General features: G+C 50.4%; 1 protein-coding gene across 8 annotated transcripts in view; it reads left to right on the top strand.

The window, feature by feature from the left end:
* Positions 1-21,339, top strand: part of TOM1L2 (target of myb1 like 2 membrane trafficking protein) — a 125,906-nt gene extending 104,567 nt beyond the window's left edge. For 3 of the 8 annotated variants that reach the window (XM_011359080.2, XM_011359085.2, XM_023530009.1), the window contains 7 exons: positions 1,778-1,826; positions 2,231-2,354; positions 4,233-4,350; positions 5,506-5,581; positions 14,046-14,105; positions 16,085-16,121; positions 17,166-21,339. In XM_011359080.2, coding sequence (XP_011357382.1) covers positions 1,778-1,826; positions 2,231-2,354; positions 4,233-4,350; positions 5,506-5,581; positions 14,046-14,105; positions 16,085-16,121; positions 17,166-17,314 — 613 coding nt within the window. In that variant the 3' untranslated portion in view covers positions 17,315-21,339. The other 5 variants (XR_895816.2, XM_023530012.1, XM_011359083.2 and 2 more) reach the window with 5 other exon arrangements.
* The last annotated feature ends 370 nt before the right edge of the window (positions 21,340-21,709 follow it).

The following is a 21,709-nucleotide window of genomic DNA, read 5'->3' on the forward strand; positions in this document are numbered from 1 at the left end:
AATCATTTTGGGGTTTGAGGTAACTAACTTGCAAATTCTTTTCCCTTTCCAAAGCCATCTCTGGGGGAAAAATGCAAAGCATCTTATTCAGATGTAGTTTTTAATAGGTGGTTTAATGGCACGGTCTCTTCCCATCATTCTTCCCATTCCATCACTGATGGGTGCTCCACGAGCTTTCCTGAATTTCCTGAATTACTTAGTGTCAGCATCAGAAAGCACTTTGACCAGGCCAACCTTCTTCTAAATCTAAGCCCCAGGTCCCCAAAGACTTGGGGTGCTGGCCCCTCACTGACTTATGGCAGGATGAGCTGGCACCAGTTAGGGTTGGTGTGAGAGATATTTGCATCTGGGGGCATAGAGGGTGATATTGCTGCTATTGTCACAACTCTGGACTTTGGCAGTAGGGTGGGGTAGCCCTGTGTCCACCTGACAGATGAAGAAGCCACTGCAGTGTGAATATGGGGCCACGCATGCATGTGTCAATTGAAGAATGGGAGCATTATCTGAGGCACCTCAACTCCCAGCCTTAGACGTCTTGGTTTTGCCATGTGGTTCTAATTTCTTCACTTTAAATGGGCTAGTCTTTTAACCTGTTAGACCCATTTCAACCCCTTCTAGAATAAGATGACAAGAACTAATGTGGGCATTTTCACCTGGGTCTGCCAGTCCCAGTGTTACCACAAATTCAGAGGCAAAGCTTGAGGCCAACAGACCTAAGGCTAGAGTGCCTTTGATAAGACTAATTCTCCCTCGAAGAGAGTATGGGAAAGTTGTTCTAGGATTAAAATTTTTTCAGATGTATTAATACTCCTGTTCTCCTTATAAACCATGATTGAAAAACCATATAAGTCTTCAAAACACAGTTGACACACATATCCTAACCAGATTGTCCCTTGCGGGGATTCCTCCTCACCAGGCACAGACCCCAGCAAGTGGGGAGACCAGTGTGGAGCAGCGAATCTCAGTGAAGCCTGATCTCTCCAGGCTCTAGCTGGAGAAAATCTCTTAGCTACCTCTTTGCCCATAACATTTGGGAACTTTTAAATGCAAGGGCAGCCCACCTCCCCACCCCTATGCACACAATTGCTCTTCTATTCCTCACCTGGTATGAGAATGACAGGCAAGAGAGAGAAGAGGCTTTCTGCAGTTATTTCAAGCCAACTCCCATCCACAGCCAGTCTGCAGCTAACAGGCTGGAGTAGGAGACTGGCTGGCAGCCTGTTACTGGTTGATCTAACCCTTTCTGCAGCCACCAGGGATGATCCTTCATCAGGCCAGGGGCCTGTGCCTGTCTTCCTCCTCTAGGTGTCTGCCCCGTATATGCCCTACCACCTTTACTCTGGCAAGTTGAGCTGGGGCATTTATGACCTCAGACAATTATTCCCCAGCACAGCTCTGTGAAATAGGAAGGAGGGCTGTACTTTTTGCCTGGCTTTGCCCCCAGGTAAAGTGGTTGGTCCAACCTACCCGTCAAAGGACAAGAGGAACACCCGGGTTCAGGGTCTGAGGGAATGGCTGGGGGTGCTTATAATGGCCTCCTGGGTGTGTTCAGTCAACACCCTCCTCCCTTACCTCAGGGTGAGGCCTGGAGAAATTGTACATGTATGGGTTCACTCCCACTAGCCCCCAAAATGGGTCTGGTTGGTCTCCTTTCCTGGAGCCTCAGTCTCTGCTGGCCTCCCAGGGCTGTCGGTCCCCAGGAGCTCTCCACAGGACCAATAAGCATCATGGTGCCCTGTCACCCCCCTCTCCTTACTCTGCTTTCCCTTCCCGTTAGGTTTGAACGATACAGGTCGGGCCGATCAGTTCAAAATGCCAGTAATGGAGTAAGTATCCCTTCAGAATTCTCTCATCTCTGGAGGCCAGGGGAGCTGCTTCAGTTTGGTTTTTCTAACTGGGGTTTAAATATTTGGGTAACTGTCTAGCAGGCTCTGGCTGATGGGATACTGAGGAAGAGCTAACAGGCGCATCCCTGGTGGGAGGGTGGCAAGGAAGCCCCTGTCCTGTGCTGGTAACTGATTCAGCCCTGCCTCATTTAAGTGGGAGCGGGGAGCTAATGGGCAGGGGCCTACTGACAGCCAGGGCCCACAGTGGACCCCTGTCGTCGTGAGAGAAACTACCTTGCTCCTGTACTGGTACTGCATTGAAACCCTGCACGGTGCCTGCTGGCTTTGACCTTAGAGACCAGTACAAGGGCTCTGAGGCTCACGGCCATCTCATGCTCTGACAGGTACTGAATGAAGTGACCGAAGACAACTTAATAGACCTGGGGCCTGGGTCTCCAGCCGTGGTGAGCCCAATGGTGGGGAACACGGCACCCCCATCTTCCCTCTCTTCCCAGCTTGCAGGCTTGGGTGAGTGTCTCATAGGGGTGTCAAGGCCTCCTTCACAGGCCACTGCCTGGTTGTGAGTCTGGGCTGAGAGCTCCTTTCACTCTCTTTGTCGGAAGTTTTGAAGAGAACCTTTTGGGGAATCCATGGGAAAGTATATGCCTGAGTCCTGGGCAATTGTACCACCTTCAGTTCATAATTTCTTTCCCTAAACTTAAAGTTTAAACCTGTGTTGGAAAGCAGGGGTTGGGGGAGTTCTCAGAAATGAGAACTTGTTTGCTTTTTAAAGAAAAGTGGCTGCTGTGTTTTATCTAGAATATTCCTTATGGTTGAAGCAATTTCCTTCTCTATATCAACTAGGCCAAGGATGGCAAATAGGTTTCAGCTCATTTGCTGCTTGGAGCACAGGTCTAAAAATGACATCGAAGTCATGCCACATCAGGGCTTGAAAGATGAGTCAATAATTGACTGGTGATGTCTGCCATGGGCTTGGAAATAGGAAGGGGTGGCACTGACATACTTGCTCTCCTTGAACTAACATCAACCTAAAGCGTCCCATTGTCTAAACCCTCAAACAAGAAACTTATCATTTTTTCACAGTTCATTCAGTTTAAAAGTGTATAGATGACTCTAGATACTGCAAATACACTGGATGATACCAATTTATAACAAAATTATAGTATTAAGATAATTAATAGGTGTGGTCCTCTCAAAATTTTTTCTTCTCTCCTTTTCTGTTTTCTTATTTCTTAATATTTATTTTTATACCTTCATTTCATTTCAGTTGACTTGAGCTTTTACTTAGTGATCAGTCAGTTGATATAATCCTGGCTTTTCAATATCTCATATATCTGTAGCTCTTGTTCCTCTTTCAGAACAGATTTCTCTACCTTCACTCCATCCAGCATTTGACCACTAGATTTAATACCCAAAATTCAACTTGAATTGTGCTGCCTCCCTTCCTAAAAAAGTCTAGTGTATTCCCATCAACTCCTTGAACTGGCATTTGAATCTTTCCATCAGCCATCTCCCACCTCCCTTCCAGCCTTATCCTCCATTAACCTCTCTCCATGAGCACTATTTGCTTCACACGCCCTGGACTTCCAGGCCCTGTGCCTTTGTACCTACTTGCCTTTTACCCCTTCTCCCCACAGCATAGTCCCATTTGTTCTTAAAGACCTGTTCTTGTGTCAATTTAGAGTCTTTCCTGATATCTCAAGCTAAGTATTGCTGTTGTCTGTCTCCCACATACTCTGTGCACTCAGATTTAAATTTGGTCCTCTCAGGATCTAGTTCAGAACATGGTGGGTACCTGTGAAATATTTGTCAAATAACTCAATGACCCAGGTCCTTAGACATTGTGATTGAGTTAATGAGGAGCACACTGATAAGGGCATTATGGGAAATCTGCAGGAGTACTTGCCCCAGGCCCCACTTTTTTGCTGCCAGTAATCTCCCATTTATTCATAATGTCTCTTTCCCCACCTTGAGCAGACTGGAGGTCAGTGGCCCCCATCTGGGCCCCACCTGTGGCTCCTGCATGTGGTGGCTTGGGAGTGCTGAGGACAGTCCCCCCTTTAACTTGCTCAAATGGCATCCTAACTTTGGGACCCTTCATTAAGTCCATTATCCACATTTTGTTTTCATCTTCTTCTCATTTGTTGTTACAGACTTGGGGACAGAGAGCGTCAGTGGCACCCTCAGTTCACTTCAGCAGTGTACCCCATCTGGGCCCCACCTGTGGCTCCTGCATGTGGTGGCTTGGGAGTGCTGAGGACAGTCCCCCCGCCCCCCCACCCCAATAGAACTTTAACTTGCTCAAATGGCATCCTAACTTTGGGACCCTTCATTAAGTCCATTATCCACATTTTGTTTTCATCTTCTTCTCATTTGTTGTTACAGACTTGGGGACAGAGAGCGTCAGTGGCACCCTCAGTTCACTTCAGCAGTGTAATCCTAGTGACGGCTTTGACATGTTTGCCCAGACAAGAGGGAACTCCTTGGCCGAGCAACGCAAGACGTATGTTGGGATCATTTCAGTGGCTCTCAGAAGATATTGGGGGAGGATTGATCCAGGCCTGGTCACAGGCCAGCACAAAGAGGCCTTTTATTTACCAGGGCCAGGACTGCCAAGAACTTTGAAATATGGCTGTAAGGACTTGGTAGTAGACAGAGATGTTGAATGAATACTAACCCGTCCCCACATCCCCTACCCCCACCCCCACTCCCGCCTTTGGGTCAATTGTAGTTGGATTTCTCCTGTCAGTCAGAGAGTGCTCTGTTGTTCTCTTTGCTTCTTTTGCTGCTGCTGCAAGAATTTCATCTGTAGGAGGAGCTGGGAGTCTGGAGGGTGCAGCCAGACAGGCAGTGAACTGGTTCTAGGCAGCATGGATTTCTGGCCCAAGGGTGTGGACAGAGGCTTCTCTAATAGCAGCTCTAGCCAGGATGAGCCATATGGAATTGGAGGAGTTTATTCCAAAGTAGATAATACCTTGCATCTCAGAGAGGCACCAAAACAGGCTTCGAGCTTTCTGTTCAGCCTATAGGCAGGTGAGGAACACTTTTCCCCACCTTTCCTAGAGGCACAGCATCTTGATGCATTCAGCTTTCTGAGTCTCATGCTCTGGAATCAACAGGTTGACCACAAGCCCAATGTCTCATGTACCCTTCACCAGCAAAAGTTGCTTTTAAAAGGAATACAGTGAAAGAAGTCAGGGACCAGAGGAAGACAACCTTCAGAATCAGTTATAGACCCCAATCCAGACCTTCCTTGTTAAATACCACTAAAGCTGCTTCTTTTAAAATAAGAAGTAATATTACTTTGGCTTTATCTTGCCCCTCCCTCTGAGCAGTCTCAGGGCATGTCTGACATCCTGTCATTGAGCTTTAGAGATGCCTAGTGTTACTTAAGAAAGGATCGTTGAGATGCAGTGTCCTGACCTCAGAAGAAATGAGTGGCTGAGCCAGTGCTAAAACCCAGGCAGGCCTCTTAGCTTCAGTAGCAGTCAGACTGACAGACGAGCCCTTAGCCTCTGCGCAGATGCCAGGGCTGTGGGAAATGTTTTTCCAAGTACATGTGGGGAAGGTGCCACGGATAGAAAGTGATTATAGGTCACTGTCCCAACGCCTTTGACCACTATGGGGAACTGACTCTGCTTGTGCCGCTTGTCTCCAGGGTAACCTATGAGGATCCCCAGGCTGTTGGAGGACTTGCTTCTGCACTAGACAATCGGAAACAGAACTCTGAAGTGGTAGGTCTTGAACCCTGTTTTTCTGCCTAGAGCCCTCTGGAGGGAAAGTCAGGTAGTTTGGTAAAGCTGGCTGGATAATTAAGCAGAAGCTGGCTTGCATGGAGGGCAGACTGGGATGAGAGTACTGTATTACCTCATTGAGTTCTTACCCCACCCCATGGGTGACACCCCAGGTCAGCTTTCCCATTTCACCTGGAAGGAACAGGCCCAGAGAGGTGGTGACGCCAGCAAGCAGACAGCAAGCAAGCCGGAGTCCACTCCCTGGAGGTGTGACTCCAGAATCCCTGCTCTTCCTATCTTGGTGGCTCCAAGCTCTCAGAGCACAGGTCTCCTATGACCAGATAGGGTCTTTCCCCAAATGTTACAGTGCCCCAGGTATGGCCAGTGCTCTGAAATAATAATGACCTTTACAAGGAAGGGAAACGCTGATCTGAGCCATATTTCTACTGATCATTTGTAGCTGCCCTAGAGAAACAGTACCAGCCCCATTAGAAGGCAGTGGATGGTCTGGATTTGTTGGGGAAACGGGCTGGAGGGATGGGAGGAGCAGTTGAGCGGTGACTAGGAAGGAGGGTGTTCTGGGAGGCCCTATGTCTGGAAGGAGCAGAACTAAATGCAGAGCTACTTTGAAGTGAAGAATGATGCTTGTTAGAGCCCCCAAATGTAGCCCTGGTTTTTGTAAGATTTTAGATCATTGTGGGGATGGAGGGGGTGGGGGGAGGATTTGTGTCTTAATGCTTTTCATGAGATTGTTCCCCTTTTTGCCTAAGAAATGTGTGTGGCAGTGTGTGAACGAATGTTTGTTTGCAGGGGCAGGAAAGGGGAGGGCTATTAGGACAATAGCCCCAGAACTGCTAGAATGCCTTTTCAGGGTCTCCCAGTTGGGCTAGAAAGGGGCAGTGCTCATCTGTCCACTAGATGGGAAGGTTTGCTCCCCAAATACTAGTTGTTGGCCTCTTGCAGCCCTTGTTCACACGAGCCCAGGCAGGAAGCAGTGCTGCAGCCTGGTTTCCACAGGGAAGCTCTCCTTGGGGGAAGCTCTCCTTGGGGGAAGGAACTCCTTCCTTCATCTGTAGGATGTACGTCCCACTGCACTGACCACCAGGGGGCACAGAAGAGCCAGCCCCACTGCCTTGGTTTCTCAGTACCCTGCCTTTCCACAGAAGGGTGGGCAGTGCCACCTGAACCTGAGACCGGGACTCCCAAAATCTATGCAGTAATCATGGTTCTGTCCCTCCCATTACTTAGAGTGTTTTCCCACCTAACTCAGGGAGGGTGTTAGGGAGCTGAGCTGAGAGCCCATCAGCACACTGCCAGATGAGGACATCCCCTCCCCCTGCCCCACCCTGTCCTGGCCTACAGCCCCATCCCTCAGCAAGGCTGACCTCGTTTGTTTTCCAGTCTGCCTCCAGGGCCTGCTCCGTCCATGCCAACGTGTGTCCTAGTACAGCTCTGCCATTATCAGTGCCCACACCTGGGTCTGAGTATAGGCGATGTGGCCAGCTTCCTGCCCTTCACCCTTTGGGTGTTTGGCTTGGCCAATCTCCCTATTTTCAAAGGTCTTGATGACTCCAGCACGTTTTCTACATGATGGTAGACATACTGCTTTTCATGTTTACCGCTCCATGGGGCAGCGAGGGGAAGCAGAGTTCATGTTAGCTGCGTGTCTGTCTCTGTGTATCTGTATATGTCTATATGTGTTTGTATATCTCTATGTGTATCTGTGTCTTGTGTGTATGTGCCTATGTGTGCCTGTGTCTATGTGTTTGTGTCTCTGTGTGTGTATCTGTGGGTGTGTTTCTGTATCTCTGTGTATGCCTGTCTTTATATTCTTGTGTCTGTGTGTATGTGCCTGTGTCTATGTGTGTGTTTGTATATCTCTGTGTGTGTCTGTGTGTCTGTGTAGCTATGTGTGTGTATCTCTGTGCGTCTTTGTATCTGTACACACACACTGACTCATGTATATCTTCAGGCTAGTGCTTCAGCTTACGGTGTTCCATATCTTAAACCATGCTGGCCTGGAAATGAAAATGCATCAAAGTAGAAATTAAGAACACAGTAAAAGGGGCGGGGCGGATTGTGTAGCCACACCTCTACAGTGCAACCAAATCAGTAGTCTTAACTTTAAATACTTTTATCATTTAAAGAAAGACAATATAGCCAAATTCAGCGTTCAAGTTAAGAGTTTGGAAAAAGAATACACAGGTAACTGAGAAAGAGGAAAAAGAGAAGAAAAAGTAGAAATAAGTTAGAAAAAAGTAGAAATGGTTCTGTAAAAGTGAGTTCTTTGATAAGTTGACCCTTTGCCAACCCCAAGAGCCCTAATTGAGAGAAGCAGCCCTGGGTGATCTCTGTGACCTCACAGATTTTCCAAGTGTATGGGAATGGTTGGCATGAGTACATGTTACCCCACTGGGATTCTTGGTTACTAAACTTCTCTGCTCTTTTCCAGGTAGGTAAGGGGGACATGCTTGGGGGCAGGGGGTTTGTGCTTCAGGTCACATCTCCTTACATGACAATCAACTCCGAACGGGGGCTTTTCTATTTCCACAATATATACTATTGCTTCTTTATCATGGGTCTTGCTGTGACTTTTCTTTCTGGGACTTTTCTGTCCTCCATCCAGAAGAGAGGTAAAGGTGGGGACTCTGACCTGGAGCCCATAGACAGCTGGCTCATAACCCAAGGAATGGTGAGAGGTCACCAGCTGAGCTGAGCCCCTTGTCTACCCCAGCGCTTACCTGTGTCACCTGCTGAGCCCTTGTGAGTCAGACAGTACAAGGCCATTCTCCTTCTGACTTGGTGCCAAATTTTCCCCTCCTGTCTTTGTATAATCTCCTGAAGCCACACACGTCCAGCGCCAGGAGCGCCTCCTCTGGTTTTCTGCTGAGGTCCATGCCCCTGGGCCTTAAGGGTCTGGGCATTTTCAGGAATGGGGGGGCCCTTCCCTCCTTTTACTGTCTCTGGAGCACTCAATAGTATTCACTTTTCCAGGATGAGCACAAGTTACTGTGGCTTTTGCATGGGAGGGGATGTTTCTAAGAGAATAGACTCAAAGCATCTGACTGGTAGGGGAAGCCCCCTCCAGCCTATGAATTTGGTGGTCCTAGGCAGATGAGTTTTAATAATGTAATTATTTGTGCTTACTATGTCCCCCAGAGGATCTGAGACCTCTTAAAGAAACACAAACACAATAGGAACAGAATAAAAACACAAAGGCAGAGGAGTTTAATATCATAAATGTAGTTAGTTCTGAGGAAGCAGAGCTCTCTGGGCACAGAAGCCTGGGAGGTTCTCTCCTGCCTCATCTAGTATCCCTGAGCATGGTGCATAGAGAGAGTGACCTCGTTCCAGGCTGCTTGCCTTGGAGTAATGATATCACTTCTAATGAAGCCACAGCCCTCATCAAGTACCTCTAACATAGACACCAAAGGTCTGTACATATGTGGTGGGCTGAAGTGGGAGAGGATGCACTAAAGGGAAGATGAGAAAAGCAAAGAAAGGGTAGGCCTCTGCCCTGCAGCTAGATTGGGGAGACACTGGACATATACCAGGTAAGAAGCATAACTGACCCTTGGAGACCATGCCAGGCTGTGGCTAGGCGAGGTGTATTCAAGCAAGGCCAGTATGTTAGGCAGCACAGGGGGTCACCTGCCTGAACAAAATGTTACCAGTATGCAAGGATATGGGCCATGCAGGGCCATCAGAACCATTGGGGTGAGGGGTATATGCCTGTCACCTGGCTTAAAGCTGATGACCTTTACACATGCTCAGATGGGGCCCATCTCCCTCCACCTGTCAGAGCAGCAGGCACTTCATCTTGATGTTCCTGCACCAGACCCCACAGCCATTCTTAGAGATATGGGCTACCTGGGCCCCTCATTTGCTTCTTTAGAGACAGACTGGGGCTCTGGCCCACATGTTGGGTGGCCTTAGAGTAGGACTCCTAGAGGCCATGTCCACTCCATTGTTCAAATTGGGGGGATCCAGCCATGTGTCCTTGTGCCTATTAATCCTGCAAAAAAAGGATACTGTCCACAAAAACTACCCTGAGTGTGGCCTTGGCAGCTGGTGGTAGTACCTGCCTCTGCCTACACACTGTCCTATCCCCTCCTAGAGCTCCAGTCTCTGACTTCCCAGAAACAAGCTCGACTAACAGCTAACCTGGTGTCTCACTTGCCTGACTACAGTGTTTTTTCTTTTAAGTGATGTACATTAATTGCTTTGCCCTATTTCCTGTAGCATAAAACCCTGAGTCTTTCCAAACCTCCCAGGTACAAATTCTTTACTTGGAAACTTTTTGTACTATTGAGTGAGACCAAAGGACTCTTGGACCACTCCTCACATTGGGGAGGCAGTGGAAGCCCTGTAGGGAGGACTGCACTGGAAATAGCACACCCGAGCAACAGAAATTGCTTCTGTTGCGTTGGAAATCAGAGTTAGGTTTCCTTGTGGGTTGGAGTTGTGGGAGACAAAGCCTCACTCTCCTGGGACTTTAGGTGTTTGGATATTCAGCAACAAAGTTAACAATACCAGGCTCATTACCAGTTGAAGAAAACCCTGAACCATCTTGAACCAGCCTGCTCAGAGAATGCTAGTGCATGTGCTCTTCCTCCCCCTACCCTACCCTCCTGCCTCCAGCTCGTGGGCCTTTTTTTGGCTGGTGAACAGAAAGAAGTGTCCCCCATATTCAATTGCAGCCAGGAAAATATCCAGATATGAACAAATATAAGGCACAAGAACAGAAGTAGGTTAGTAAAAGTCTGCTACTGCCAAAGCCCGGGTTTGGGATGGGAGGCAGAGGGGCTCCCTACTCATACCTGGAGGACCTCCAGACACAACAAGCCTGAGGCCACCAAGGGCACTAGCTGTGGCTGAGCCAGTGGCAGCACCTCTCTCCTTTGGGCAAGTGACCCTACTGCTCCCCAAGCAAAGCTGCCCTGACAGCAGCCAAGTGAGGGTCAGCTGATAGACAGCTCACCCACCATTCCTGTCAAAATCTGCTGCTGGCATCCGACGTGCCTGTTTCTCTTTGCACTCTGAAGATGGGCAGGGCTCATCTCACCATTGCCTCTGCCAAACTGGCCCTGTCCAGCCTATCTTTAGAGCAAGTTAGTTCTAGGCCCTGGTCTTTATTGGAGGGAGCTCCTGGACTAGCTTCTTTTATGTTTCTCTCTTCACATCTCTTTTCCCTTTCTGTTTCCTTCTTTCAACTCACACTCTTCTTCATACCACTTGGACCAGCCTTCAGCTTGGATGATTGCCCAGAAAGATACTAAAACCACAGTAGATCAAAGCCCACAGTCTCTAAGGGATATGCTGGGCCTCACAGGGGCCTGGTGATGTGCCCAAGGCCACAGGGCAGTGACAGAGTCCAGTGCCCTATTCTTCAGTCAAATCCTCTGCTTCTCTTCCATCAGCTTGGATGTGGAAGCTTCCTCTTCCTCCCTCACAGTTTCTCCAGTCCCTATATGCAGAGCAATGTACACGTTTCGTTTGCGTCGGATAGTGCCTACATCATTAGAAGGGACTTTACCCTGGTGTGATACTCAAAGCGCTGATTTACCTTAGAGCAGGAGAGTTATATAGCTAAAGTGTTGTGTCTAACCACAAGCAAGTCAATCCCTGCATTCCCTTATATAATAAGCTTTACTGTTAAACCACACCCAAGCTCCTCCTTGATTCATGCCCTGAGGCAAAGTGCCTTTTCGACTGTAAAGATTTAATTCCAGTAATTTCTGGCATCCTGGAGTTTCTGAATTTGAAAACATGCAGACCTAACTGGAAGTTAAGGGATTCAGAATCCTGAGTAGTAAAAACTAAATAAGGCCTGGCAGATGAGGAAACCAAGGCCAAGAATTGCCCAAATCCTTGCAACTCCTCTTGCCTCTCCACCTTAAGCTCTGAGGCTTCTTAGGACAGCAGAGGCTAGGAGCTCCCGGTGAAGAAGCAATTCCAGAGAAAAGCGACTCACTCCAAGGCCTACACCAGTGAGTGCTGGGAGCCTGCTGAGCCCAGCCTGTCTCTAGCCCAGAGCTCTCTCCTCAGCTTGCCTCAGTGCCAAGCCTGGAAGATGCCTTTCCGTAAGCACACTACTTATTTGGAGAAGTCTAGGAGAGGGAAGAAAAGTATTCCCATGATCTAGCATTGGGGGAATTTTTTTTTTTTTCTTGAGGTGATGAGGAGTTTCTCAAATATCAATGTTTATTTTCTGAGCACACTTGCTCTCAAGATTAAGCCTCAAAGAAGAAAACTAGAACATGATCCCCGGGCTCAAGGAATGTATTTTTGAACAGTAACAAAAAAATTATAAGCAAAATCTGAAAGTTTAGGACCCATGGCCCATTAATGGCTTTTTTCAAGCTTTTGCAACACATTGGAAACCTCTGTCCATGGAATCTTCATTTCTCCAGGGTGGACTAAAGCTGGGTAGATTTAAAAAAATAAGAACAAAATAAAGCCCAATGCGCACTCCAGCAGCTGCTGTCGGGCATGTTTTCTCTTTGGAGATGCGCTGGCTTTCCAAGCTTTAGGTCTAAGAACTTGGCATGGCTCATATCCTCCCAGAGGCCAGGCATTCTGACTTACAAGCATCAAGATAATGAAAATTGGCATCTCTTGTCATGGGAATGTGTCAAGGCATAAGTCCTTCCAGCAAGCATAAAATTAGCAGATCGCGCGTCCTGCTGCTTTCTTTTCGATAGGGAAGGTAGGTGCTGCCTTCGCTGCTGTTAGCACAGCCATTGGGCATTTGTGCCCTCCAGAGTACAAATCACATCTTTGTCCCTAGGAGTCATTTCAGGTTGATTTGAACTCCTTGATATTTTTTTATTTCAACATTCTTAAGTCCCTAGTAAGTCAAAGAAATAAAATGAAAACATAGAATCTTCCTAATCTGATCAGGGTTGGCTCTAGCCTTTATGAAAATGCATGTGAACTGCCCACGCTGGGTCTGTAGTTAGGCCCAAGCACATGAAGCTACTTCAGTTCACCAGAGTGAGAGGTCTTCAGCCTCGCTGAGTGTGTGCAGAATTCCAGCCAAATCAAAGACACCTGCTAAGTGTACTTGGGGATCTTCGAAGTCATCACTCTACCACCTACCCCAAACCCCATCAGCAGCAGGTTTATACCTTTAGGGGTGGCTTCTCACATCAGGGCAGGGCTGGTGATATGAAATCTTCCTCCTCTTTTGTTAACATTATTCTTACCCTAGATTGTGACATTGAGAGTGAAGCCAGCTATAGACTCAATGCTGGCAATTTCTTCTAGAAATATTGGGCTTGCGAGTGAGCCACTGGGAGGTACTTCTCAAACTCAGGCTAGGTGGGGAGGTAGGTCACCTCGATTAAGATCAATCAAAACTCATTTCTCTAGGCTAGGAGCCAATATTTTATTAATGTGGCTTTTAGAAGGTTAAAGGTTACACTTACTTCCTATCCTGTTGTATCTGACAGCAACTTAAATATTTCTAGCCAAATACATTTTTCAGAACACTATCTCCAAGGCCCTTGGCACAGGTGGCCAACCACTGCATGGAGACTGCTCAGGCACCCAGTCACCCCCCTGGCCACCGCTCCCCAGATTTCATGCTCCCCAGATCTCAGCTGAACTTCTTTCTTTGACCGCTGAAGCACAGACAGCCATTGAAAGCTGGAAAGGAAAGGCAAGACTAAAGGAAGCTGTTGAATTCAGACCTGCTTAGTGATTTTTCTCCTAAAGAGACACAAAGATGACTAAAGCCCGTCAATCTCTTTTGCCATCAAAGCCTTTGTTTTTGCTGAGTTTCTGTTAGTGGCGAAATGTGCCTGCTTTCTGTTGGCCAGGCCACACCCAGGTCACCAGTGTTTCTTTCCCACTCAGAGGTACACAAGGACACATTTTGAAATACTTTCAGTGAGCAAACAGAGCCCCAGTGGAATCTCAGGGCTGGCTGCGGTGCCACCTGACCACGTGCACTCCTGTTCTGGGCAGACTGCCACTTGACCTCCCCAGTGGCATCAGGGGCCCACTGGCGGCTCCTCAAGTAACCCCCAGGGACTGGGCTTGACAGTAGAGAGGCAGTACTCCTCCAGCTGTCATCAATGATGAGTTCAAAATCAGCCTGCAGGAGCAGTGCATTTCTGAGATTAAAAGGTTCTTTGCAGCCTGGGCCGAGAGGCCCATGATGTGAGAGCTGATACCATAGTCAAAAAGTTCTCCATTTCAAGAACTTGTACTGCCGCCCTCCCTCCCCACCACTGGTCAGTCCTGCTTCTTAGAATTGGCCACCTCATCGCTTTCCTCACTTGCCATTTCATGTGGCTGCCTCATGTTGCTCGTGCCTGCTGTGCCGATGTGTTTTTTTTGCTCTGTGTATGTTTTAGTTTTATTTGGGGGTTGCTTTTGACGATTTACTTTGTTCGGTGTTCTGTCTTCCCTCGCCTGGCTGTGGGGCTGCCTGGCCTGCTGCTTGCCGCCTCCATAGATCCCTGTTGCGCAGCCCTCTGTCATGGACGACATTGAGGTGTGGCTCGGGACGGACCTGGTGAGACTTGACTTTTCTCTTTCGTCTGTGGGGTGTAGCAAGGCAAAGGTGCTTCTGAGGAAAGGCCTTGGGGACACTGGAAGAGGCCACTCCCCCAGGGAGTGGAGTGGCGGAGGAGGGAGGCCAGGGCAGGCATGGCTCCTGCAGCCACCAGATCCTCACAGCTGGACTTCCCCTCCGACACCTGTGACCTGCAGAGGCCAGAGAGAATGGAGTCCTGAGCTGGGCACAGCCCCTTAGCCCTCAACCACCGGTTGGGCTACAGTGAAAGCCAGAGCTGGGATTCAGCTAGCTCCATCTGGCTCCAAAACACATTTACTTTTTCCTATGACTTTTTAATTTCAGGTGTGTATGTGCTTAGGTTCTTTTTTTTTGGGGGGGGGGTCATTTTAAGATATTTGTTTTATTTTCGTTTCTTTTAATTGTGACATATACATAGAGATGAAGCGTTTTTTGGTTTTTTTTTTTTTTTAATTCACTGTTATCTCTCTTCCCCAGTATCATCTGGTATCTAGGATCTAAAAGAACCCCTGCTCCAGAGACCATTGTCTTTGTACCCAGATATAGGGCAGGAAGTTGAGGACATCATGTATCTGCAAATGGCAGCAGGTCCTGAGAAAGGAGAGCTTCAGTGGCCAGTCCCTCCCTCTGGTTTTCACAAAGCACTTTCACTCTCAGAAACCTGTGCAGGGAGGCAGGGTGGAGGTTGTCGGCTAAAGGCTGATGAAGAAATGTACTTTGGGAGAGGATATAGCTTGCCCAAGGTCATGGGCTAGTTGGATTCTCTCCCAGACCTAGAGACACCTCATTTCTTGCTTCTAGCTGCCTCCTCTTCAGGGGGCCCTGTCCCCAGAGCAAGGAAGTTTTTTAATCACAGGGCTGGCTTAACTGGCTGTGGGCTGCAGATGTGGTCCCCTCCCATAGGAGGACAGTAGAGCTCAGATAGGGCCTCCCACTGTTCTGGGCCACCTCCCTGGAAGACCAGGCTTTTTGAAGACACTCATGGTCACCCAGGTGCCGTGCCATGGGAGAAGAAAATGCCTCATTATATCTTTCTCAAAGGAGTACCTAGAAAAGAAATAGCTCCTCTCACAGAAACAAAGCAGGAAGGGCCAAGGCCCTCAGCTCACAAAGGGGACCCCCAAGGTCCAGAAAGAGGGAGGAACCTGACAGGCAAGGCTACACAGCAGGTTAGCGGCAGAGCCAAGAAGGAAGCCAGATCTCCTGGCCCAGCCAAAGGCCTGGTCCACTTTCCATCTGGCTCCCTTCCCTGTCACTGTGCAGTGAATTTCCAGTGACCACCACATTCTCCAAACAAAATCAACTCTGATCCACTCTCATTAAGAGCTCACAGAGCCTCCACGACTCCTCAGGACCGGCAGCAGATTATAGAATCTGGGCCACAGGAGGAGGATGGCTCAGCTCCTAGGAGGCCATGGGACATGGCTTCCAGCTGGACAGTGCTCCACTGCCAAGCACTTCCTAGTGTTATGCCCTGTGCCATGGGCTTCATGGCTCTGGCCCTTATAGGCCTCATGTGGTTCTGAGCTGTTGACATAAACAGTGACTTCCCAGAACCCTGCAGCTGGCTGCAAAGGAACACTGAGTAGAGGAGCACCTGAGGGAGCCCTCAGCATGCCTCAGGCTCAGCCTCCTTGTGGCCCCCTCTGGGAGACATGGATGAGCAAAGGCCTGCCACGGTTCTGCCCCACAGCTCAGCCCAGAGAGCCAGCTTGCATCTTTTTTTGGATTTTTCTTTTGGGCCCTTCTGGAGGATCAAAACCTAGAACCTACTGGAGCGGTTTTTGTTTTTGCTTTTTCTAAACAAAGTTTCTGTTTCTCCAATAAGATAAACAGTACTTTGCTATTGTGGAACTCAGAACAAGAAGTAGGACGTTTTCTTTGGGCTGTCGTGGGCAGCGCGGCCCTGGGGTGGCTGCTGGTGGGGCCCTAATGCATTTTCTCTGCTCCTCCCACAGAAGGGCGATGACCTGGAGGAGGGCGTCACGAGTGAAGGTATGGCCTGGCCCATGGCTTTACAGCACAACCTTGTCCCCTTCATTTGCTGCTCTCGCGCCGGGCTCTTGGGGCGCATAGGGGCTGTCACTCCCACCACCTTGGAGCGTCCACTACCGGAGTACCTTCTAGTACCTAGCCTGAGCCAGGCCTTCTGGGCCAGAAGCTTCTTGGTTCTGTTCCATCCAGGCCTTGTGCTGATGAGGGAAGTGTCAGAAAGAGCATGCGACAATTGGAAGGTCACAGAGCTAGTGAATAGTAGGTACAGTGGATCCTAGGTTAGCATGATCTCAAAACCCGTATTCCTAACCAGTTTGCCCCACCCCCAAATGCTCAATCCAGCAGAGGCAAGACATATGCTGTGCGGTCCACAGGGTACACAGGAAGCCTCTCCAGGCCTGTGACCTCACTTCTGGGGGCCAGCTATATAGATCATGTGGGGAAGTTCCCATCCCAGTCTCCCCCCCATTCCCCTCCCTCTCTCATTCCCCTTCTCCTCCCATCTTGCCTCTCCCTGCCTCCCCTGCAGCCCACAGGCCTTTCCTCTACACTGCCTCCTCGTTCATCCAGACCATCTGGTCAGAACCCCTCCTCAGGTGTAGAACCTTGCTTGGTGCAGGGGGAGGGGTGATGTTCCCTCCGGAGTTTAAGCAGGACTCCCCGCTGCAGCCCTGCCTTTTGTGCTGATAAGGAGAATGGAAAAGCTCCAAGTAGGGTGGGGCAGAAATTAAAGCTGCTCCCACTTATAACTGGGCGTCCTACTTGTCCTAGAGGTGGCAGAGGGAAATTGAGGCTAGGCCCCCGGGCAGCAGAGCACCCAGAAGCACCCCTGGCTCTAGCTAGCTGCTCACCTGTCACTTACTGCTTCTTCCCCGGTAGGTGTCCCAGGCCAGTGTGGCAAGGGTGGGGACTCATGCTGAGGTGACCCTGTGAGCACAAGTGAGTGGGGCTGTGTGGAGAGCAGATAGGATGCGGCTGTTTGAGCCTCAGTGTGGGCTTAGCCCCACCACCAATCCTGGCTCTTGCCTTGGTTTTGTGTTGCAGAGTTTGATAAATTCCTTGAAGAAAGAGCCAAAGCTGCTGAAATGGTTCCCAACCTCCCCTCACCCCCAGTGGAGGCCCCAGCCCTGGCCTCAAACCCCTCCGGCCGGAAGAAGCCAGAGCGGTCAGAGGATGCCCTCTTCGCCCTGTGAGCTGTTCTGTGGTTTGGCTTCCCGATGGCAGGTTACCTCTTGTCCCTGTCCATACCAGGCACTGGCCACTCCTATTCCCAGCCCCTACTTGGTCCTGCGTTGCTGTGTCTCCATGGAAACACCACTGTGTTTGCTCCCAGGCTTCCCATTAGTCAGGACCAACTTAAGCCACCTTCTTTCTAGTGGTGGGACAGCATCACTGCAGCCAGAGGCCCCTCACCTCCCCCATCCCACCTCTCTTGCCCACAGGCTCCCTCTGTCCATGTTTCCTCCCAGGAAGAACAGATAGCAGAGCCCAGCCTCAGACAAGGCAGTCTCCTTGGGACTGTTTCCTGAGTGGACACTAGGACTGTCTCCTCCTGTCACCTGCCCACAGAGAAGGGGGTCAGATCCTGGCTCCTTGCCCCATGTATCCCGTCCCCTGTCTTGCTTAGTGGGTCTCCGTGGTCTGGCCTGCCTTCCCATGCCCCTCTGATCCAGAAAGGGCTTATCTACACCTGCAGGCTTGGTCTCCCTCCTGGACTACTGCTTCCTGATGTGTGTCACCTTGTGGCACTGGGTGTGCTCAGCACTTTAGAAGGCTCTGTGGGGTGCCCATATATGGGGGTCTCTCAACTTCTTGACTCTCCATCGCTCAGCAGCCAAGCTGGGGACCAAAGGGGCCTCTCATGGCCCCACATGCTCCTGGCATGGGAAGAGAGAGCCGGGGTGCTGGGAGGACAGCACACAACCAATGGACAGTGGCTACGTGGCATGCCGGTTAGCTCCTGCAGAGATGACACTACCATAAATCAAACTGCCCCCATGCACAGTACACGCTCCCCTCACACAGTTGGCCCAGTCTGTGGAGGGGCCCGCACGGGGAAGAATTGCTCTGGCTTGCTTGGGAAAGCTTTGTGGGTTTTGAGCATGCTCTGCTCAGGGCTTTTAGCCTGGTCTGTGGCAGCCTCTATGCCTCAACCTCCAGGGCCCAGCAGCAGACGGCTTTGCACCACGGTTGGAGATTCAAATGACTGATGGGCCAAAGCGACACTAAAGTCCTTGCACTGTTCCTTGGCATGGGCCTCAGCCTTCTCCACAGATTGTTTTGACAGCCCGACCTCCCACTCCAGATCCTCCCAGGCCACCGATTTGTATCCTCTCCCAAAGCCAACCTAGAAGGCAACAGAGCCTGGGACCGAGCAGCTAGAGGCTGGTAACACCTGCTCCCATCCTGAGTCCTCATTCGTGTGTGTCCTGGCTATGGGTAAGGCGCTCTTGGTTCAACCTGGGCCGAGTCCAGCCTGAACCACTCCTGTGCTGCTGTTGCCCAGAACAAAAGTGCTGCGTAGCTGCTTCACACTAGCTGGTGATCTCTGGAGCCTTGGCCAGGCCACCATGTGTTCGTGACCCATAATGAGGTCAGCTCTTCCCACCTGGCAGCCCTAGCAGAAAGAAGCAGCTGGGCTTGATGTAGGCAGAGACCAGTGCCACAGATTCTAGCCGGGGCATTTAGGACCAGCTGAGGGCTGTGCTGAGCATCAACAGGAACAGTTCTGGTGGAGGGAGGCACTGCATGCCCAGGAACCCCATGCCCAGTCTAGCACCGCTGCAGCTTCCTCCAGAGAAGAGGCCTGGGGTCTGGCTGGGAGGTCTATCTGTCAGGAGCAGCTGGAGACATCACATTCCAGTTCCTTAGAGGACACCCAGGAAGCTCTTCCCCAGAACTCAGCCAGCCTGATTCCAGCCCTGCCATCTCTGGCAGCTCGTGCCACACCCCCAACCCCAGCCCTTGGCCAGCTCACTCCTCTCTCAACATTTCTTGAGGGAAGAACCCCCTTTCCTAAGGCAGAGCCCCCTGAGGCTAGCTTGGATGTTAAAAAGTCTGAAGTCAGCTGGCTTGACATGAGCTGCAGAGAAGTTGGCTAAGATGGCCCAGTTGTACCCAGAAACCCCAGCCCTTTGGCACTGTCCAAAGGGATTGTCTCTGAGGGCCAGGGGCCTGCCTTTGCCAGTTTGCCAGCCCGTGGTGGTGGGCAGCTAGGCCTTGGGTGGTCAGTCCTGCAGGAGCCGCAGCACTACAGCAGCTGTCAAGTGTCCTCTGAGGGAAGAGCCAGTCCCCCTGTCTTTTGGAAGGAGAAGTCTCCACAAGACCAGGAGCCTGAAGGGTCTGGGGAGAGGAGGCTTCTGGTGGTGAGTGAAGCGGAAACATGTGCCTGCCTAGGGAGATCCCAGCAAAGCTGCTGTTAATATCCATGGTCCAGAGCTGTCCGCCCCCACTCCAGTTGAACAGTAGGCGGTGGATTCCTGTGGGCTGGCAGGAGGCATTGCCCCATGCAGAGAAGTGTCACCTGCTTTCCTGGCCTGGAGCCACCCCTTCTGCTCTCACATCATGTCCAGAGGCAGCCTGCCCCTATCTGGAAGTTGAGGTGACGTTGCTTGAGGCCTGCATGAGAAGCAAGTACAGGCCCAGGCTTCCTTGAGGGGGTGCTGTTCAGCCCTTCCTGTCCTGAGGCCATATGCATCCTGGGCCACTGGGGATCAGAGCCCTGGCAGGAAAGCTGGCCAGAGCCTACCCCCAAGAGAGTGAGACCCTCGCGAGGCACTAGCCTCTCCACAAGTATTAGAAATCACAGATACAGTATGTACTTAGTTACCCTAAATTATTGCTGGGATTCCTCATAAGCACTAATTATACCTGATTATAGGTTAAAATATTTATTTCATCAAAATATTTTCTTGAGGATGTGTTTAACCTTTTCTGTTTCATTATGTGAAAACCAAGATGTGAAAACTAACCATTTCCTCCTGCCTACCGTTTTGGCAGTGGGCAGCAGTGATGGCACTAAGTGCAGTTTGACCCAGGGTCTGGTGGGCCTTTGGCCAGCCTACCCCAGAACAGTCCCTACCTGGGACTCCCAAGCACCAAGCAGAGATGACCAACTCGCTTATCCTCATGCATGGGTCAAGGGGTTTCAGAGCTGAAAAGGCTTGTTGTTGGCCTGGGCCAGAGGGAAAGGTGACTGTTCCTCTGTTTTCTGTCCTCCTGTCTTTCTGTCGATCAGCCCTCTCAGTGTGAATGACTGTGCTGCCTGTCATGGACCATGCCTTGGCTCACTGCCCTTCCCCTCCTCACCCAGGGGTCCAGAGCAAGGGAGCCTGGGGAGGTCACTCAAGTGAGGCCTGTGCTGTCACTCAAGGCCTCCAGCTGGAAGAGTGGTGGCCAAGACTCTGGATGGCCTGGCAGCAGCAGACACTCGGAATCCTCTAGCATCACGGGGCAGATGCTGCCTGGCCACTCACGCTCCTGCTTCTCCTCTTCCTTCCTGCCACCACACCCCCACTTCGCCTCCGCACATACATGTTCAAACTCAGTCCGGCCCAGCCTTCTGGATGGTTCTAGGGGGCTTGTGGGCCAGCTAGGGAAAAACACCATGGAGGAATGCCGTTCTCAGCCTGGCCTCAACTGGCCTACCATGAGCCTCTCCACCATCTCCCGTTAGGATTCTGGGCTCCTCCCCTCTGCCCACCCATGTGGGGAGCAGCTGGCTTCACCACCCATGGCTGTGTGTGCCCAGAGGATGCCCCTTGTGGTACCTGCTGCTTTCAGTGCCCATCCCCAACCCTTCCTGTCCATGGGGGTCCAAACCAGTCTTCCCCTGCAACTCCCTCCCTGCCCCCCACAACTGTCAACCCCGGAGTCACACTACTTCTCTCCTCTAAAAATCCTTCAGGCTCTCCTGGAGAAAGAGGGATGGATATTTATTTCCTAAAGTTTGCAATTCATTTGTGAGAGTTCTCAGGATTGTTAGGGGCTACTGAGAAAAGGAATGTTTTGAGTTTGTTGTCCAGTTGTCCCCGAAGTCTGGTGTTCTGTCCTTGTGTGCTTCTGCAGGCAGAGCCAGTTCTGGAGGTGGGTCAGTGCATTTGAGGCTCAGAGCAACACCCATGCATCCATCTACCCACTGGCTCTCCTTCCAGATATTGTCTCTCTAGTTTGCGATCTTGCATGGAAAATACTCCATAATAAACAAACAAACAAACAATCTGTACCTGTGTGATCTCTGTTGCGTTGCCTGTGACTGTCAAAGGGCTGGCCAGATCTGACTCCCTATTTTCTTTAAGCCAGAGGCTCCCTTGGTACCCTGCTGCGGGGAGCAGCCTGGGAAGCTCATTCCATAGCCTCCCCCCATGCCCAGCTGCCAAGGGAATCTGGGCTGGGGGAAAATCTCCAAGCCTGGGGCACAGCCCAGGTTTGGGGCACTGGTAGTAGCAGCTGTAAACCTGCCATGGCCTGCCTGAGAGTTCTAGGACCAGGTGCTATGGTTCTTCCTGTGTCTCATCCCTGGTCCCAGGTGTATGGGGAAAAGCACTCATTCCCTCACAGAGCATCCAAGATCTTGAGCAAGCAGCACT

The sequence above is a fragment of the Pteropus vampyrus genome, unplaced genomic scaffold, assembly GCF_000151845.1.
Source record: "Pteropus vampyrus isolate Shadow unplaced genomic scaffold, Pvam_2.0 Scaffold44, whole genome shotgun sequence".
Classification (NCBI taxonomy): Eukaryota; Metazoa; Chordata; class Mammalia; order Chiroptera; family Pteropodidae; genus Pteropus; species Pteropus vampyrus.